This window comes from Macadamia integrifolia, unplaced genomic scaffold, assembly GCF_013358625.1.
Source record: "Macadamia integrifolia cultivar HAES 741 unplaced genomic scaffold, SCU_Mint_v3 scaffold1681, whole genome shotgun sequence".
Taxonomy (NCBI): Eukaryota; Viridiplantae; Streptophyta; class Magnoliopsida; order Proteales; family Proteaceae; genus Macadamia; species Macadamia integrifolia.
Window position 1 is genome coordinate 22,993 of NW_024868307.1, and position 21,477 is coordinate 44,469.

At 37.9% G+C, this 21,477-nt stretch overlaps 2 protein-coding genes across 2 annotated transcripts; both read right to left on the reverse strand.

The window, feature by feature from the left end:
* Positions 1–504: 504 nt before the first annotated feature.
* Positions 505–20,122, reverse strand: LOC122064554 (transcriptional repressor ILP1-like). The gene is given in 9 exon segments (XM_042628273.1): positions 505–1,046; positions 3,007–3,296; positions 3,380–3,662; positions 4,094–4,773; positions 7,823–7,990; positions 12,842–13,584; positions 13,587–14,069; positions 19,402–19,527; positions 19,857–20,122. Coding segments are annotated over 7 exon segments (2,829 nt in total). The 5' UTR covers positions 14,059–14,069; positions 19,402–19,527; positions 19,857–20,122; the 3' UTR covers positions 505–853.
* On the reverse strand, positions 19,292–21,026 carry LOC122064553 (probable N6-adenosine-methyltransferase MT-A70-like). The gene is made up of 3 exons (XM_042628272.1): positions 20,790–21,026; positions 19,402–19,527; positions 19,292–19,318 (listed from the first exon to the last, which is right to left on the reverse strand). The coding sequence occupies exons 1-3, from the start codon at positions 21,024–21,026 to the stop codon at positions 19,292–19,294; spliced, it is 390 nt and encodes a 129-aa protein (XP_042484206.1).
* Between the last annotated feature and the right edge of the window lie 451 nt (positions 21,027–21,477).

The window sequence follows — 21,477 nt, forward strand, 5'->3', positions numbered from 1 at the left end:
AGGCACATAGGTTCGTTTTCCTTACTGTTTAATTATCGTAGCTTCATTCTGAGTTTATTTTATTAATATGCCTATTTGTTTTTATACATTTTCCTAGCATCTATGGAATTTTCATCTTTTTATCCTTCAATATTTTTGTTTTCTGCATATTCTGATTATGTTATGTCAGCAATATGCCTGTGAATTTTTAGTAAATTTCCAATGTTTTATTATTATTATTATTATTTACATTTTAGAATAGGATTCACCATGAAACTTAATAGACTTTTCAAGCTTATAATTTTTTGAGAACTTTTTTGTTTGATGTTACAAGACAGATATGTTCCCCAAGGAATTTAGGCGGTGGGAGAAAGTGTATGTCAATGCAATATTGCAATGCTCTTCATTCTACTTACAGAAACATACGAGACCAACAACTTTGACATTAAATTGTTCTCTTTTCTACCCAACCCCTGTCACCAAATGTAGGATTGCTTCTAGAAAGTATCAGGAGTGGCAGTATCATTAAGCCAAAAGATTTCCATGATTAGGTGCCCAAAATGTCCACAAGATCTTAACAGAATGTTACCAAAAAAAAAAAAAAGATCTTAACAGAATCAACATCATCATATTACATGGCCTTGGAGTTGGCTCAGCAACCAATGAATACGGTCGATGGTTTCATGATTCTGACAATGAAAGCAAAGACCGACCTCTGAAGTGCCTATCTCAGCTGGAAGGTCCTGGAGATTGCCCTGGCCTTTATCATATTTACTGGAACATCATCACATTACAAAGCCATGGAGCTGGCTCAGCAGCCAATGTATACAGTGGATGGTCCCATGATTCCGACAATAAAAACAAAGAAAGACCTCTAAAGTGCCTCTCTGAGCTGGAAGGTCCTGGAGATGGCCCTAGCCTTATCATATTCATTGAGCTCAACCAGCATTTTCTTTAACCTGCGAGCAAGCCCACTAGTCTCACTCTGACTCACACCTGAAGAATGCTTCTTCTCAAGTGTCTTAGCCAGTGTTAGCACATAATCCACCAATGGTTGCAACTTACAGCTGCACAGAATTAATGAAAAAAAAAAAAAAAAAGCGGAAAAGGGAAGAAAACAAAAACTGTTAGGAGTGTTCTGGAGCTGGGGACAACACTAAAGCACAGAAACAAATGAACATAAGACAGCATTGAAGAAATGTTCTGGAGAACCAAAATAACAATACAAGACTATACAAATAGAAATTCAGCAAATATCCATAAAAATAGAAATTCAACAAACGAGAAATGCAGGCAACATGTATAATGTTTTGCTGAAAAATAGTACTATAGAGCTCACAAAACAACACAGTATGGTGGCTAATGATTGTAAGTGTTATTTGATTTACAAAAATAAGCATGCTTTACCTCAATTAATCATAGGGCAGACATTCCCCTTCATCATTTAACACACATAAATTGGCCAACGACTACAGGAGTAGAAGGACATTGTGGAAATTTTATTTTCAGGGGAGGGCAAGGTAAGTGGGAAGTCACAAAATCCAGTTTAAATATGTAGGGATAATTTCAGTAACAAAAGCAAGAGTAACATGGATCAAACTATTTCTGGCGGAGGGCTGGTTAGGGGAGAGGGGAAACCTGGTAAGAAATCAGAATAGCAAGGGGAAGGAAGAGAAGCACACAACCACGCACATTCACGTAGAGCACAAAATCCCAATTCAACTTCTTATTCAAAATCTGATCTGTGAATCTTATTACATCTCCAATTTATAAGAAAAGAAAAGACATAATTGGAAACCCAACTGAAATAAAAACTACTCTAAACAAGGAAGTAACTAATCCCAACGAAGCCCACTGGTTGGGAGTTCCTTTGCTTATGAGAGGGTACCAGGTTCAATTCCCATGTTCAACTCCCCTGTGCACCAAATTAGTTTGAATTTAATTTACCTAAACACAAAAAACTGTAATCCCAAGGAAAATCCCCTACATATCTACCAGCCTTCTAAAACAAAAGAGGATAAAATAAGAATAACAAAGAAATAAAATCTCTAGCCTACCAACTCTTGCCCGACCAGAAAACCATTTTGGCTTGGTTGTGTATTGGCTTAGGCCTCCAAAGAGCTTTGTTCCAGTACAGCCAAGCCAAGGCAACTGCATCAATTTCAGCTCATGACCAGAAACCAAGATCCCAACACTCAAACAGAGTATGAGGACTAGAGCATAAAAATTAACGCTTCAAATAGCTAAAAGGCTATAACCACCATGCTATCATCTGGCATATGGCAGTTCAGATTAGAGTCATACAACTTATTTTGTACGAGTTATTTCAAGGTTCAACCAGTCATTTCTTTTGCATGATCAACACTTCTTCAGCACAAGAAATGACTTCCTGAACATAGAATCTGATGCTAAACATGTACCGTGTGATTACTATGCTTCTGTGAATCTTAATGCTTTATACGCTGCGATGCTAACCAATCTCACAAAAACTGTAGAACTTTATGTGAATTCCAAACTCAAATTTACCTTCTTGCAATTGCTCCAGTTTGGTTACTAGAATATATTTCATCATTCCACCACATGTAGGACCCGTACATTCAATGCTCTGACACAAGATCAAAATAGCAAATTTTTGGGATCCACATTTGAAGGGTTCAGTGAAGGTTTTCTAATGCTGGCTGCCACCTTGACACATCCACCTAATGTCCACAAATCAGGGCAGACCCAAAAGCCCCAGGAGAGTTGTTTTATGTAAATTTGAGTTTTCACCCCTTTTTTCATATTAGGATCAGAACCAAATTACCACAAGAAAGCTACCGACTACAGGTGACAAATGAAAATAAGGCAACCCTACAAAAACCTGACATGGCAGATGCTTCACCATTGTCTTGGGCCATGCAAGTCAAGAGATTCCCAGAGTGAAAACACTGTTAAATCCTACAAAGATGATAACCGAAAAGGAACACATAACAAACTGTAAGCAAGAAGAAATATTTAAGCATGTGGAATGTGAGGTTGTGTAACTACCTTCGATCTCCTGTGACATTGGGACCTGCCCAGCTGCCAGATAATGATGCAATGATCCTCTCAGTTCGCGTAATTGCATCATGAATATTCTCTCTGATGTTTTGCACATGAGGCAGAATTTTTCCATTCAATAGCTGATCAAGAGCAAGGTTCTCTAAAACAGGCAACGCAAGGATATCTTTCCACAAGCAAATATTTCTCAGCAAACGAACAGATATGCCAAACCGATATGCTGCAACTCGTGCTGCACTTGGAACAGCCTTCATCAATGATGCAGTCCACGCTGGAACCTATGAATGAGAAACAACAGAAAGGATGAGCTACTACCGTAACTATGCATATGCAGGCCATGGGATAGAGTTAGAAGGCATACAATAAGATTTGTAACAGCTTCAGATAGACGGGAGCGAATGGCAGCTAATAACTCCCGAAGAGCCTCACTAGTAGCTGGGACATAATTAATAACCAAGTTTGTGGCAGCAACTGCATTTTTGCTCCCTCTGGTACTGAGCATATCCCAGCAATGAGCAATTTCATGGTGTAAAATTGGAAGTGCAATCTTTTCCACTAATCCAGGAACAAGGTTAGCATCAGCATCATCAGGGTTGAAGTCATTTTCATCTTCTGGCAAGCCATAACTGAATAGTAGAGAATGCCTGTAAGGTCAAAGAAACAGAACATCAGCATTGAAAATGCCAAAAAAAAATAAATAAGATTAAAAAGCAAGCTATGGGATCATAGCATGCAGGCATACATAATACCCCCCAAAGAATACTTGGTCGATATCTAAAATCCTTCAGAGCAAAAGTAGAAGAAGAAGAAAATGCATGTCATAGTTGTGCATAAGGCACCCACACAGAGAAGAAAAGTTTCTAGAGTTCTCCAGATATCTCCTACATCAAATATAGACCCAGTTGGAAGTATATCCAGAATATGGGCTACCTTGATATTATTATGCTTTCATACGAAGAATAACAGATTGTTCGGAGAGGAATTTCCAGATGGAATATAATGAATAGGTCTAAACATCTATTTTCATCCTAATAATCAATACATTTCAGAATCCAAAAATAAGGACAAAACATACCATTGCATATCATTAAAATCTGCTTCCTTATAAAGTGGATCCCATTTTAGTAGCTCTACTCTAACATATGGTGAGAAGATAGCAGGTGCACTTAGTGACATATAAGCATCACGGTAGCTTGATGAATAATATTTTTTCCACCTCTCAAACCTCCCTTTAACCACAGAAAGTTGGGAATATTCCTCAGATGCATCGCTGAAAATTTGTTCAGCAGTTTTAAGCAACAGATCACGGTTAGATTGGTATGCTGAACTCTCACTATCACTCTCATCGGTGCTTGATTCTCCTTCTATATGCTGATTGCCACTATCATCTCCAATATTTGACATTCTCTTTGACTCTGAACGAGATTTTTTGCGTTTTCGTGCTTCAGCCCTCCTCATCATATCCATACGTTTCTGCAGATTTGCATCTCTGCCAAATTCATCCAGCTGAACAGGCAGATTTGATTGTTCTCTTGCTGCAGCAAATGCAGCCTGAGCAGCAGTAGTGGCAGCGGCAAGCACAGCTGCACTGTCACCACCTTTACTTAAAATTCCCATTGCTGCACTTACAGCTGCTTGTACTTCCACCATTTCATCAGCATTATCAGCTGCTCTTCTTTCTATGATAGCAGATGCACGTTCTTCATGAAGCTTCTGCATTTGCTCTTCAAGTTCCTCAATGAAAGGAGCCTTATCCTAAAAGGGAAACAGTTAGAACAGTCATTAGAACATTCTGGACTCAAATCATGTAACTCCATCATCACAGTGCTAAAATTTTGGAAAAAAAAAAATCTCCATGCATGCATTGTTCATGGATATGTGAGAAAAATATTGAATTGGCAAGATAAGAAAAAGGCATAAGAAACAGGTATCAACTATCAAGAAACAAATAAAAAAATTAAAAAAAATAAAAAATAAATTTAACACTATTAGATTGTTGGAAAGTTCTAGGAAGCCGTAACAGTCAAGTAGCAGCAATTAATAGTAATCCAAACAACTAGGCTTCCAGCACTAATATTTGTTTCCTATGGAATGAAGTGATATGAACCTGAGTCCCCATAAATCGATGCCTACGAAGACCATCGGTCTGCAAGGACAACAATCTTTGGTAGAAAATTCACAGAGATTGATGCATCAAAAGGAATTTTCACATAAGGTCTGTACACATAGAAATAATATTTTCCAGTGGTCACTTATCTATCTCCAGAAGAAAAAATTCTCTTGATAAGCTGAAATTACGATCCATGGATATGGATGCTCAAACACACTATCCCTTCAAAATCTAGACAGTTTACATAGAAAGATAAAGGAATTTTGGTATTATTTATTACTTATTTTAAAAAATTAAGAGGTCATGAGTTCAATTATCTTTGGGGCCTAACTATCAAAAAAATAAAAGATAAACGAATTTATTGACATACTGAAAATAGACAATGTCCACAATGATTGTACAGGCTAATTCTATGTAATAACAGCATTTTAAATAACAAAACACAAAAGAATCCAGAAGCAAGATGCTTTTAGTTATCAGGATTGTAGGTACAAGAATTCAAAAATTGACGCCCTAGATTCAACTCATTGGGTTTTAATTTTTTTGGAGATTTCAAAATCACCTTATATAAGGTCCCAGGTTTTTTTTATACAGTCATTACTTTATTTTTTAGGGCTGGTTTTTTTTTTCCTGATAATTACCATTTAGGGTTATAGCTTAGTTGGTTTTATTTTTTGTTACGAGTTGATTTAGGTTATGAAAGCTAGTTCGTTAATACTGCAACTGGGTCAAGAATTTACAAGTTTGAGTTGAAGTAGGGACTTGTTCTCAAGCACTAATTTCCATATCAGTTCTCTACCTGATAATTCCAAAACACCAACCCCTGAATTGTCCTAATTAAGACTTCATCTACACAGATCCTGTATTACATTTTATAGATATGGCAATCAACCATACATTATCCATCTAGTTACAGATGAGAATCAATTACATGATGTTTGTCTATCGTTGATGCTGTCTTTAGAAATTATCTGTACCGACGCAAATTGGACAAGAATTCTTTCAATAGCAGATATTAAAAGTTACTGCATGTTTGTTAGAGAAACCAGATTAGAGAGAGAGAGAAAGAGAGCAGTTGTTATTGTCCACTCACTTGCTGAAGGAAAATATGTTCTCACTATGAAGTTCTGTGGCTTTCAAGAGAATCAAGATACCTCCTTAAGCTCATATTTGATGTCTAGCCTGCTCCAACCATATGCAACCACGAAACGCAAGATACAGCGACTCTACACACACCATGTCATTCACCAATTATATGGCATACCCATTCTTGAGCTTCTTTTATGTGCCAAATAACCCATTAATTAAATGGCAACTATTCCAATCTTTGGCATTCTCTTTCATCCAGAAAACTAATCTAGCAAACTAACATAATTTTGATAGCCTAGGGACTAAATGACAAAAAGAAAGCCGCAATTTCAGAACCATCATTCTACATGTCAAGTTACATGACCTCCTAAATTAGTTCAATTTATGATCCTCCATCTACTATAATTCATAATTCTCTTTATATCAGAATGCCTGGTGCTTGGAAACTAAGTACTTTGACAATCTTTTTTCTTTTAGATGCTTTGCCTTTTTACCTTATATTTCGGAAATAGATCAGCTTAATCACGAGGCAATTGTGAATCCTCAGTCCTGTGTTTTGAACTCTAATAAGTGTGTGCCATTTGGAAATTGAATCTAAAGTATAAAGTAGCTTAGCAAGGGTGTCAAATTGACACTGTTAATTTGTTAACTATCAAAAAGCTTACTGGGAAAAAATTTTGAATGCACTAAAAAAGTACAATATAAAAATAATGAAAAATACTCCTCCCATAAGTATCATAGAATTCTTCATTTAAGTGGAGTTTTCAAAGTATATCAGTAACCAGTCAGAGCCCAAGTTCACAAAGGGCGAATCAAAATAGCAGAATCCTACAACTGGGTAGATTGACCAATTCACAAGCTTGCCTAAATCTATGATAATGCTGAAGCTGCTGCAGATTTTATTTTTATATATTTTTAAATGGAGATGACTCAAGTCTTGAGTAAAATCAAAGCTTGGCATCCTCCAGTCCTTAGATTTAAATTCACCAGCGTGAAAAAAGTCAGTTGACTTCAAGTTTTTTGTGCTTAATATAATTTTTTCATGACAAGAATGGTGTCTGACCACTTAAATATCATCAGAGAACGGTTCTCAAAGCAAAGGATTTGGTTGAATTTAAATAATGTTACCTAATAGAACTTAATCATTAGTTATTGAATATGTCACTAAATCTTGAAAACAAATAAAATGGAATCAGCCCCCGATAAAATGGAAGCAGCCACAAAGCCTAGTACACCACTGAGATTGATGGAAACTACTCAGAGAACAAGAGGTTAGGCTTAATTATACTTTCATGTGTTTCAGGATCTAAGAAACTTTCCAGTGTTTCACCAGCACCACATCTTATATCAAAATCAACAAAAATAAAAAAATAGTAATAATGATGATAATGACAATTATCACAATGCTGTCTCAGCAATCAACTTGATAAATACATACTGTGATATTAACAGTTGAGAAGCAACAGTTTTTACATTGAAATTAGTCAATAACTCCAAGGGGAAAAGAGTTGTCCATACACTCAGTCCATTCATCAAGCATCAAGATTGAAAATAAGGAAGTAGATACACATGAAACGGGCAGTTAAAACTCAGATAACTACCCACCTGTAAAAATTCACATATAACAGAAACAAAGTCACGAAGCTTTTGCATAAAGAGGAACCTCTCACCAGCAACTGATAGAGACTTCTCAAGAGCAGTGATATTCAACAATGAGGCAGTCAAATTCTCATCAGTCACGGTCATTGATGACATGATTCTTCCATGTGATTCCTGATAAGAATTTTGAAAAAGGAAAAAAAAAAAAGAAATAAAGTACATACATCAGCTTCTGCAACTCTTGCACATGTAAAAACTGAATTGAAGGATCCAGGAGCAATGCTTTTACTTGCTTAGTTGCATATGCCAAACCAGAAGCATCAAACAGTTGACCCAAGTTCTCAAAAGCAAATAAACATTATTTCATCAAGTGACTCCCTTATACTTAGGGAGAGATCAGGAAAATAAAAATATCAGTCCACTAACTGAAATAATTAATTAGCTTCCATAGAGGAGCAGAGGTTTGAAAAAGGGTTGCTTCGGTGGAAAGCAAGAATGAGAGGCTGCTACAAATTTTTAGGGTTGGGAAATGAAGGAATTGCTACATTTACACTTGGAACATTCTCCTTTTCCTATTTCAATCTCTTGTCAAATTTTCATATGCCTAATGTAATTTTCTCTCAATCCTTTTTTGAAAGTATAGTTTTTCAATAAGACACTTCGGCAAACCAACTTTTCAATGAATACCTCACAACCTACAACAAAAATGATAACACAGCTCACAACTCGATCAAAGCAGCACATTCCAAATTGCATGTTTACTCGGCCCCAAGCACCACCAGACGTGCAACTACTCTCCTACCGACCCTTGGTGCATCATGTTCCATAGCACTTTTAGCTCAACCATCTCTATTGAGACCATGATGCAGGACTGATCCATCAATTGGGCTCTAAAACAGGCCCATACTTGGCCAATATTTTGAGGCTATTAAAGTTGATTGAGCCAGCATGTTTAAGTCCTCATTCTGCTCAATATAACAGGATACATGCCAGCAGCTTAAAGAGAGAATTTCTAGATCTCGCGTAGGTCCCATGCCCAATGCCTCGAAAATGTGGAGGGATCTGACAGCTTGCATGCTGATCTAGTTTGGGATAGTCTTGTTCCTTGTGTGGGGGATTGTTAGCTATAATGAGTTTCCAATTTAATTAGATTTGCTTTATGTAATGGGTAGTTTCTAAGTTTAAGACTCGTTCTTTCGTTACCTAATTAGCTGAAGATTGGATTGACTTCCCAATTAGGACAAAGGGACTCTCTTTCCACGCAAGAAAGAAGCCCAATTGATGTAATCCATTGTTATAAATAAAGAATAGCTGCTGGATTTCAGCAGTCAACAATTTGAGAAAAGAAAAGAACTTGGTCTATTGATCATGAGAGTGGTGAGAGGCAGTCGAGTGGGAGAGATTCCTGAGAAGTGAGAGGCCTTATGAGTGGGTGAGGAGACCCTTCCCTTCCCTATCCCTTCTTCCTTTCCATTCTATTTTATTTTCTTCCTTACCTGGATTCTCTGCAATTACAGAAAAGGGTGAAGTTACTCAGTTTTGTGTTGGTGGATAAGTTGCTATCCAGCAGGATAACGAAGAGGAGTATTGCAGCTATCCATTGGAGCACCCAATCTTATTGGCTGAGTCCTGTGGTTGCAGATAAGATGAGCTTTTCTTGCTGTTATCTCCATCCACAGTCCAAGCCAGCAGGGCTTATTTGCAGTCAATCAATTGTAAAGAATGGTGGTTGGTTGAGGTTTTTTTTTCGGGTGAATGTGGTTGGTTGAGGTTAGTCCTATCACTTAAAAGAATTCGTCTTTTTTAGTTCTACTTGCTATCCTATAGTCCCAGTGGAAAATGGTTATTGACTAAGGAACCCAAGGAGGGTTTACTTCCTATTTTTATGGACGGTTGGGACAGGTATCCTTGTCACTTAAAGAGTCCCTTTGATTCTATATGCTGATCTGTATTTCTTATGGTAGATGGCTATCGATGAAGTAGTTCAAGGATGTTGAATTCCCCTATTTTCATGGGTTACTCTTAATTTTTTTCTGAATGACCCAATCCTCCAGATCCCTGACACATCAGACCAAGACAAGGACCTGTCTGAGATTGGTTTGTCACATAGATTCTTTCCTAAGGTTACTCTGCTTTAGGCCCCTTTTGGGCAGAATCGAAGACAGCTATGAGGGGGATCTAACCACCTGGACAGGGAGATATTTTGGGACAATACGGTGCTGTTCAAGGCTGACTTTTGACCAGGGTATTGAGCGAATCAGAGGGTATCAATACACAGAATCACCTGATTCTGAATAATAATTTCAGTTGCAAATCCAGCCATTGGATCTTCAAAATATTATGGGGATTTGTTATACTGTTGGGTCTTTAAAAGTGTTCATGAATTAAATGATAACTAAGCCAAAGGCATGCTGGGTCAGATCTTACAAGCACTTATATTACATAAGGTAGAACCACAGGTGATGGGGGAGATTTCAATACCATCATAAATCAAGGGCGGGCCCACCATAATCTGAATCCCCAGAGTTGCCTTCCAGGCTAATATTCTATAATGAGGATATAAATGAAGTTTTGGGTGTCGTTTTGGGACACGCACTACAATCTCAACTGAACTACCTAAGCCTTATCCAGATTACATGGGGCTGGGCTTACAAGAATCCTGTTCAAAAATTCTGCTCTAGACTCTAGTTAACAAAATATCTATTGTTATTTCACAATTGCTCATGTGTGCTCATTTATTTCAGCCCATGATAACTTCAATCTCACCCTTGTCGTTAACTATCTCTACTTACAACATGTCAACATCCAACTCCTCAACAATCAATTGAATGATCTGTATTTGCACCTACAAACCATTTGAAGCAACTTTCTCGCATCTCGTTACCTATTGGAATCACTCCCAAGTTTCTTTGAATGAAATCACATTTTTATTCTATCCTTCCCAGTCCCCCATACCTCCCAGGCTCCCATATCAGCATCCTCATTTCAGCCACCCCCAACTTATCATTTACTGTTTCTCCATTGCCCAACATTCAGCTCTACAAAACTTTTTCTCATCTTACAGGCATCTTATAAAATTTTCTTTTTCACCTTTAGTAATATATGTTGATCACATGACACACCAAAAGCCCCTCTCTACTACATCCATCCCTCTGATTCTATGAGCAATATCCTCTCACGTTCCTCATTCTCTCTCTTATGATTGAACTGAGCATACTAAAATTTATCCACTCATAAATAAAGACATCTATTAATGGTTAATGAACACATAAGCAATGATGATTCTAACATAGAATGGATGGAGATGAGAGAATAGAAATCAAACTGAAGAGATTAAAGATCACAAAGTGGGGAGGCAGCAATTCAATCAACCTTGTAAAAGAGGATTATATCACATTTTTCAACTTTATAGCCAGCTCTTACCATGAAATTAGCCTACGGTTGTATGATTTCTTTTACCAAGCTAATTCTTGGAGCCCAATAAACCACAGGAAGAATATCTATATTCTATTCAATATTTCACTACAAAGTTGATTTTTCTAAACCAAAAGCATCACAGCTACTTCCCAAGTAGTAACTTTTTCCTTGAAACCCACCTACTTTTACAATTTTACTATACCTTCCAGTTCTAGTCCCACTCCAATTGTGAAATGAAATCTCCTCCGATCCTCTCATCCTCTAATAGAAGATCTTGTCAGCTTCTCTGCCTGCCCCCAAACTGATGCCACCATTTTTAAAAGGGAAATGTAGTAAATAAGTAAATCGACAAGAACCCTCTCAAAGACAAATACCTTTACTATGATACCACTAGGTGATCCTCAACTTCTTCACTCACTAGATTCCGTAGTGTGGCATTTTTTGATGTCAACCCAAATAGGAAGGCCAAAATAAATGAAAGGTACCCCAGCATATAGGGTCCACAACAAAATCTAAGCAATTAGATATGTATGGACAGAACCCTATATTAGATTGAAACATCTTGTAAGTCTGTGGAGTATCAAACTACACAACCATGTGACTGTGGCCATGTACTCACACAAAAGTGAGTAAGTGTGAATGTGAATGTGAATGTGAATGCGAATGTGAAAAAGTGATTGTGTGTGTGTGTGTGTGTGTGTGTGTGTGTGTGAGAGAGAGAGAGAGAGAGAGAGGGGGTGGGGCAAGCATGACATGAACAAGAGAGAACGATATGGAGTTTTACAAAAGGAACCTTAACCCCTTTGCAATTGCAGCATTGTAAAAAGATGTAACAGTGAAAAGCCCACTTCGGATCCATAAAACAAGGCTTGTTCTACTACTCCAAACTGCTTTATTTGTATTTTGGGGATTTAATACTTCTGGATTTGATATATAGTAAAAGATTTCAAACTTTGTGCTAATTTTTTAAGACATCTAAAGAGAACATTCTTGCAGTCATGTTCTGGCTTCAGTAATAACAATATTTTTTTTTTCTTGTAATACATTAGGTTCAGGGGAATACTAGAACATCTACATTTTTTTTTAATCTCCATGGCTACTGTGTTGGTAGTAAGCACACTGTCCACATCGCGAAGTGTGGTGCATCTCTACAATTAGTTCCGCTTTCAATAATCAGCATATGAGATGCTCAAAAGTATCAGGAAGCTAGTCTTCCCCTCCTCCTCTCTTTTCTCCTTTCCCAGCTGTCTTTTGAGCCCTTCCTCAGTCCATGTTTTTGAAAACCACAATGAATGCAAAATTCCACCACATGGAATTTCTGCCATATCAACTTTTGCACCTCATTATTAATTTATTATGACCTAGATATATAACATGGACATTAGAGCCTCTATTAAAAGCATAGATATGAAGCATGCAAGCTTACTTGAGATAAGAAACCAATAAGTGACACATAATAATATTTTTTGGTTCTAGAATAATTAAATACTGTCCAGGCAAAGCTATAATCAAACATATATATATATGGTAGTAAATATATAACAGCATCTACCACCTAACAATTATATATGTTATTTGAGAAATAAAAATGCAATTTCAATCGCATACCTTGAGCCTCCTAACATTTTCTTGTATAGCTTGGCTAGCAACCTCAGCCTGTTGAGTCATAGACATCACCTCCGCACTCCGGGACACTCCAGCAACCCCTCCAATGCTCGGACCAATAGGCGTTGTTAAGGCTGACTGGTATGTAGCCCCATTGTAGCCGAAAGGTTGCGGTGGAGCAGTGTGACTATGAACCACCGGTACGCTGGTACTCACTCTAGAAGAACCATCATCCACCCTCTTTCCCAGCCCCTTCCGGAACTGCTCTTCTTCCCAAATTTTCTCCTCCTCATCTTCATCATCCTCCACTGCAAAGTCCCCATCTTTCACTAGACCAGTCTGCTCCATCGACCTTCCATTGAGAGTCTCGAAGACACCCTTCACTCCATCTGTCCTGTCACCAAGCATTGCAATCCTACCTTGAAACTCAGGCTCTTCATCACTTAATCCTTCAGCTGCCCCATGGTTACTCCCTCCATCTAAAGAAATAAAATCAGGGGCCGCTGCCCGGGACTGCCGGAGTCGTTCCCTCTTAGCCCTAATTGCATTGATGGTAGCTTGATCAGGAATCGAAGAACCAGAGGAATCCTTAGCTTTCCCAATACCCATTGAAGCCAAGCGATACTCAGTCTCATCCTCATCCTTCTTAAATGAATTAGAACTCCCTCTTCTAGCATTAGCCTCTTCTCCAAGTTCCAATTCTTCATCATCCCCCTCGTTCCCTTCAATATCCTTGTTTTGAACAAGGAGATAGGCTTGACAAGGCCTTTCAAGACAACCACGGGTTCGGAGGAAGGTTTTGGTTCAGAAGGAGGACGGGAGCTGGCTAGGGTACGCGTATTCTTCTGGAGTTCTCGGAGTTTCTCCTTGGTGTATTCACCAGCTTGAGGCTGAACATTGGAAGGAAGTGAAGGAGAAGTGGAGGAGGGCCGATCTTTCAGGGCAGTTATCTTGTGAGATGAGGAGGATGACTTGCTGAGACGAGAAGCAGACCTGTCTCTGTCAGAGGAGGCAGCTTTAGAAGATGCACGAGAATGGGATTCGTCTTCTTCATCGGCAAAGCTGAGGAGCTTTGGGGCTTGTTGGTGATGCTTCTTGGCCTTGGTGAGGGTGTCTTTAGAAGAGGCTTTGGTGGTCGCAGCAGTGGTGGTTGTGGCTTCTTCTCCATTGGCATCGTCATCTCCGGCTCGCCGACGGAAGTTCTTCGCTCTACTGCCCATATTTCAGTCTTCTGCTTGTTCACTCAATCACCCAATAGTTAGTTAAACAGGAACAGGGAAAAAAAAAAGTCCAGGTTTTAAAAGTTTAGATTATCAAATTACAGGACCAAAAAAAAGGGCAATATACACACATAAATTGAGGGATTATTACCTAAATGTCTGCATCAAAAGTTTAAAGCAACTATGACATCGAAGAAAAATACATACTAATATCCACATTTCCAAACTTCAAAATCCAAGTACCATATAACAAAAAAGTATTTCAACTTCAGTGACACATTTCAAGTAAAATAAAAATTTAAGACTTGTTCCAATTTAAACACTAAAAAAAATCCAACATCACAAAAGAGCCATAAAACACATGTTCCAAAATCTATAATCCAAATGTCATGAAAAAAAAATACTTTATTCTGTTTCAGGGTTTCTGATGTTTGTTCCACAGTCTCTGTTGATCTCTCATTTGAAAAGAATGAATAAATAATATTCAATGCCATAATAACAATGGCTATTAAGGTTGTCCATGTGCCAACTCTTGCACAATTGTCATTACATTACCTCCTACTCCCCCAATATTATATTGACAATTTGATTTGCATCAATGTCGATGTTGCAATAATGTTTCATGTGTAACTAGTAAAGGCTCACTTCATATGGCTAAAGTCCTTGTCAACTTTCAGTTCTCTCTTTGTATTTTTTTCATCTGAAAAAACTGAAGAGGTACTTGCTATCACACCAAAGAGGCTTTTCTATTGATTAGCTAGAAGTACAATCAAGGTTCAAGGTATCAGGTTTCGACCCTTGGGGAGACCGAAATTTCGATCGATTTCTGCGAAATTTCGAGAAAACCACGGAATTTTTCCCGATTGGGTGGAAACTTTGGTTTCGACCCCCAAAATGTGTTTTTTTTGTCTGATTTTTTGTGTACGTCCTATTTTAGATATTTCTAACACATTCACATAATTAGTTTCATGGAAAAAACACTTAAAGTCATATTTGTGGTGTGAACCAAAGTTTGCTAATGTACGTTGAGTCGTTGACTGAAACTATACTACATAAGTATATAGTCTACATTATATGCAGTCTACAATCTACATAAGTACATAATTGTGATAAATGAAATAAAAGTTTAAAACAAACAAAACATAATGCAAAGTGATGCAGAACTGAAAACACATTCCAGAAAGAGGATGAGGGTCGACCATCACCATAGTGGCTGAGGTCGACCAAGGCTGTTTCCAAGCCCCACGACTTGGGTATTGATGGGGATTTAGTTTGGATTTAGTTTATAAATTAGTTTCTAATTCCAGTCTATATCTAGTTTCCTTTTTCATTAATTTACAATTTCAGTTTTTTAGTAACTCAAATTTAGTAACTTTTGATATTTCAGTTTTAGTAACTTTGAGTTACCAATATTTGTAAACATTCCCCATCATTACAAATAAAGGAAAGGGGTTCTTTTATGCCCCACAATTTTATGAAAACAAAATTATGCTGCTGTCGCTTCTTCTCTGTGAGAATCTGCTGTGTGTTTGATCACAGTGTCAGTTGGTGTGTGATCCGACGACTCCTTGTGGCGTGAAGTCCATGAGGTTTTCTTCAGGTTCTATTATTCTCTTCAAGGCTTCTCTCTTCTTAAGATCTTACACTGCTGCAACACAGGTATTTATTTTGCAACTCTTCTGCCCAGAAATTCTGAAATAGTACCTTTCGGCCTCTTTTGCTGGAGCCAGTTCCAGCCACTGTTTAGGCCCCAAATTGAGGTCAATTATTCCCCTATACTTCCTTGTGGATCGACCCAAAGAAGATCTGGTTCTAAGCTGCCGTTAGAGGGAGATTCAAAATCTCCAGATTTTTGTCCTGTAGTGAATCTGCCAGAATTTAAACAGAATTGGTAGCTGAACTGTTTAATTCTGTTCTGCTATTTTTCTGCTATTGTTTTGGGACTGCTGCATCTTATTAATATTGCTGGATATTAGCTTATTGGATCTACTGAAATCTGGGCTCGATAGTGTTGAGTACTGTAATCGATAGTTACTGTTATCCTTTTTTTCTGTGGTCTGATTTTGCTTGCTGGTTTATCAATCTGCTGTGGATTACTGTGGAGATTATTTGGTTGTTCTTTGGTTTACAAGTTCCTGCAGTTTTGGGTCTAGTTTGGGTATCAAATCTAGTCCTACATTACAAAGGATCCAAAACTAATAATAATATTAGTTCCAGGGATTAAAGTATAGGTATCGGTTGGCTAAATTTAAGATACGTATCGGAGGGTATCATATCGTATCGGAGATAAGCTAAGATGTACTACAGATCAAGGATTAAAGTATCGGTATCGGTCACCATAGCAGTTAGCTAAATTTAAGATACGTATCGGAGGATATCGCATCGGTATCAGAGATACTTTAAACCATGAATATTACATAATTGTGAATTATCTCTCAAGTCTCAACACTCAAATACTCGGTGTTTTTCCAAGTTTTCCTCTCAAAAGTGGTCCAAGCTCCATTCCTTAGGTAGATTTTGCAACATCTAAGCTTAGATTGAAGTTTCTTGGGTACAAGGGGGAAATCTTGAATGTTTTCCCAAGTTTTCCACTTCACAGATAAGAAAATATGGGGAGAGAATCGAAATTTTGAAATAAGAACATTTGGTTTTCAATTTGAGCATGTTTTATAAAGATCGGTTCACCCAAAGGGTCAAACCCATTGGCCCACTTGAAATTTCCCACATTTCAGTCAAAATGTGGGAGTTTCAGTCGAAATCTATCAAAACTAGTGACTTTAAAAAGTCACAAGCTATATGGTATCGGAGTCATGGGATACTATCAAAATGTGGGAAATTTCGACAGTATCGCTCGAGTTATTGAACCATGAGTACAATTAAATAGCATTCTACATGAAGTGATAGCAATGGAGCTTTTTAAAGTGGGTTCCGTCCTAGTCTCTCAACTCTCTCCTGAATAGTTAGAGTACAATCATAGTTAGAAATTCTAGGTTAAGGTAGAAAAAAAAGAAATACAAAGGGGTACGGATATGTACAGATATTAAACGGATTAAACTGCAATAGTACTTTTTAACTTTAGGCACAAAAAAGTGTGCAAGGCAATAATATAGTACATGTTTAATACGGTTCCTCTATAAAAATCCAGGAGCAAAAAAAAAAAAATGGATATATTCAGTATGCAACAGGCATATACATAACCTAATAAACAGAATAATAGCATTTAGACCATGATATTTAATCAAAAGAAAGCCTCATCTGAAATAAGCACAATATAATAACTGAAAACTTAATCCACCATCACATCCCATCAGATCATCTTAAAACCCATCAATATATCAATGACATATCATCTCGTCAAGCATAAAAAGTAACTGAGTTCGAATATATTTTTGTGAATCCCCAATAACTGACTTTGGAAAATTGAAATTAAGGCCTGCTTTAGTTTTTCTCTTGCAGATAAATGGCCACACCCAAATCCAAGATTGCATCCTTTTGTCTTCTTGCCATACTTCTCTCCACCATTCACATGGGTATATGTATCTATTTCTTGTCTTTTTCTGATCTGATTTACAGATGGCTTTGGTTATTTCATTCTTTTTACTAAGCTCATTCATGGCTTCTACTATGATTAGTAGGTCAATTCGTATAAAATCTGATTTTGATGTTCATTTTGTTGACTGTAGTTGTGTACATACAGGAATTCAGGCTGAAAACGATGGATGTGTGGGAGACTGCAAGAACTTCCATGAATGTATGAAGAAATGTTCGACATGGAGTTATGAAGCGAGTCTTGCTGAATGCTTTCCCAGATGGAGTTTCTCCATAACTATCTACCCTCTTCTGTCTAGTATGTTTAAAACAGTAAAACGATAGGATTAATCATAAAAGGAAGACGGGCCACTCACTATATCTCATATTTTATTTTAGTCACCCAATTCCAACAAAAGAAATTTTGTATTGATTGATGAAGTGGTTATGATCCACAAGCAGTGGATGCCTAACAGGTTTTATTTCTACTCTGATTTTATTTTTAGGAATATATCTAAAAATTGTTTCCCCAAAGACTTCTACCTCCAAATAATCTACACAATAAGGGTGTAAATTTGGTCAGGCTGTCCTTGGCTTTTAACCTATCAGGGCCAAGTCCAAAACTAACCAATTAAAATAAGAGGAGGAAGAGGGATGAGATCTGAAGTGGGGGAGAGAGAGAGAGAGAGAGAGAGAGAGAGAATAGGAAGAGGAAGGGGATTGAGAAGAGAGTCACCTTTAGCAAAGAGAAGTAGAGAACCAGGGTTGTAGTCCGGACTATGGAGTTGATTCCTCCTCTAGCTGATGTAACGGTCTAGGAGAAAGGGGGATCAACTGGGGCCACTGCAATCAGAGGGTACTTGTGAAGAGTAGACTCAGGGCCGCTGTAAGAGCTGTCGGAGACGAGAAGAGGAAGGGGAAAGCCAGCAAATGGGAAGAAGTGTGGGCTTATGGTTAAATACCTGAGATTAGAATAGGTGGCTTGCAGACAAGTAGAGTATCAATGAGATGTGGAAATGATGGTTGCTTGGGCTGCTGCTCGCCTGGAAGCTTGGCTCCCTCGGGCGATCGATCCTATAGCTAGTAACTTCGGGAACGGATGCATACAGTGATTAAACTGACAATATGGCAATACTACTTTTCAAAAGTCTAGCACAATAAAATGTGTACGGATGATACGGTACATGTTTAATATGGTTGCTCTGTAAAAATCCAAGGGGAAAAATACGTGTTTAATCTGGTATTAAGAATGAAATAGAACTGATTGTTTGCAACAAAATTCTAATCTCTCACGCTTTCATGAACACTTAAATTCAGACTGGCTTTCAAATTTGAAATCATTTCTCATTTGTTAATCCAGTGAACTGGTTATTCGCCAAATCCAACATATGCAATGACAGGAAAAAAAAACAAATAAAAGTGGCTGTTGCAAATCATTTAACCATGAGAGTTTCTATTTTCTGGCTTTGACACATTTAATTGAAGTTTGTACAAACACCTTAAAATGAACATAAGCTCTGCAAGTCCTCAACCACCAACCAAGAAAAACCAACCTTAGGAAGCTAGAAGAAGCCCATGAGTTTAGGAGAAAAAAAGAAAGAAGTATTGTGCGAGTGTTGAGAAATGGGATCCACCACCTGTATGACTATGGTGGAAATGGCAATATAATGTGATCTATGATTGACATTTTACACATCTATAATGGTCATTGTGTCACCTTTTTCCTGTATTTCTGTTTAATATTTGCATCATATTATACATAATAAAAGTTAGCAGAAATTTTATTTTTCAAGAGATTTACAGAAGGGCATATACCTTCACTGTCAGAGCTTCCACATCTGATTTCAGCACCCGATAATCAGTAGCAGCTTCGTGGAATTGCTGATTAGCATCAGAAAGCTGCTTGTACAGAGAAGCATTTCCTCCTCTCAGTTGATCAACCTGAGTAGAACAAAAGAAAAAGTTACTGAACGAGTTATATGAGATACAAATAGTAAAATAAAGTTCTAGCATATGAAGATTCTAGAACAGGGTGGGTGCGCTGCTACTGGTAGGGTCATAAGAAAGAGAAAGAAGAGCCAAGTCCCCGTGGTGTTGGTGCTCTGCTACTGGTAGGGTCATGGAAGAAACGGAAGCCTTGGAATTTCATGCTGCCAACAGTAAGAGATTGAAAAGTACTATTGACTTCAGGGAATTCATGCAAATAAACTGAGAGGTGATGATTTGTATACATATCTATTCTCTTCAGGTTAGGTTGAAGGAAAACTTACAGAGAAGAGAGACTCCCTGGACGAACGGAGACGGAGAAGAAGAAGGGGCACCACGGCGGGGGTTCAAACTCAATATGGAGACTCGTCGAAGAAGAGGAGCGGTAAGTCGGCCTCCCGCCGCTGAAATCGCCTTCAAGGTAGTAAGAGGTATTGAGCGTTTGAGTCAAGTCCAGAGCCTCGTACGGAGACTCGTTCACTCGCCGACCGCTGCTGAATGGGGCAAGGGCCTAGGGTTCTAAAAATGGAGAAATGGAACATTTGGTATTCACGAGAGACAGCCGGTCAGGGGATTTTGATTTTTTTTTTCTTTTTTTTTTTTTTTTTTTTTTTTCTTTTTTTTTTTTTTTTTTTCGGGTTTAGCCCGGATCCTCAATCTCACATTCGGTCCCTCTCCTTCTTTTTCTATTTAACATTCCTATTTTTCGTTTTTTATTCCTTTTTTTCGGATCTTCTCCTGGTAACGCTACCTAAGGGGGTGTTTGGTTCAGTAAATCAAGTGGTGTATGTATCGGATATGAATGTCAATCTTTTGATAGACATTCTTCTGAATTATGTTTCTTTCTGAAAAATCGTTTGGTTGCCTTGAGGCTAGTACATGTTTCTCGCAGGTTGAGATATTAGCTTCCGTAGAGAACTTCTTTCCATTTTCTCCTTTTATATTAGGTGGTAAAAATGTTGCTCAATATGAGTTTTAGTGTTGAGGTAAACTCAGATTTGGAACACATCCTTTGTAATATGCTCATTCATGGGAAGCAGGGTGCTCACTTATGAGAGTCATCCTAGTGGAACCAAACAACTCCAAAAATTAAGAATTATCATTCTAAAGAATGTCATCCCAAAGATTTACCGAACCAAACACCCCCTAAGTAACTCTGAACAATGGGCATTCTGCATGGATGCATGATTTACAACAATATGGCCAGAATTTCAAACCTTGGCAGTGACGGTAGTTTCCTTGGCAGTGGGACAGTGGATGAGGTCCAAAAGTTCCTCTCCCGTCTTAGACTTCTGCAACTCCTTGATGGATTTTTTATTCAACAACGCCTCAAGATCCTTTAGATCGTCTTCTTCGATTCTCGACTTGAAAGGGGGAGTATTTGAGCCAATACCACTACGATATCTGATACTGATACTCAGGGGTGTCAACTGATGGGGCCTAATCAGCGCCATATCATCAAATCTCCGTTATAAAATTGTCATCAAATCACTATCATGGCTCCCTATTGTCAAATTACTAAATTGTCATATTGCCAAAGGGTTATATCTCCACCATGATGCCATATTGTTAAATCGATAAATTGTCATATCACAAAATCACGATCATGGCGCCATAACATTAGATTGCTGCTATTGCGATATATCGTCATATCGTCAACTGGCTAGTATGATGTTGTAGGGCAAAATGGTTAAATCACTATATTACCCATTGCCACACATGACGCTTTGATGATTGCCATAATGCCAAGCGATATTGATATCATGCCAGTGTCTCATATTGGATAAGTATTGTTCTTTATAAAAAAAAAAAAAAAATTGGATCAATATTGATATCGGTATTAGTGTCAATCGATATTGATACAACCACTATTTTAAATCGTGTCAATGTTCTATATCGGACTGG

Bases quoted from the DNA above. Each gene is read 5' to 3' on its own strand.
- LOC122064553 (XM_042628272.1), bottom strand. From the start codon at position 21,026: ATGGCGCTGATTAGGCCCCATCAGTTGACACCCCTGAGTATCAGTATC. The intron at 19,528-20,789 runs GTTTGAAATTCT...TGTTCTACTCAG, and splicing joins AAACTACCGTCACTGCCAAG to GTTGATCAACTGAGAGGAGG. The intron at 19,319-19,401 runs GTATATGCCCTT...AATATTAAACAG, and splicing joins TGGAAGCTCTGACAGTGAAG to AAATACAGGAAAAAGGTGAC.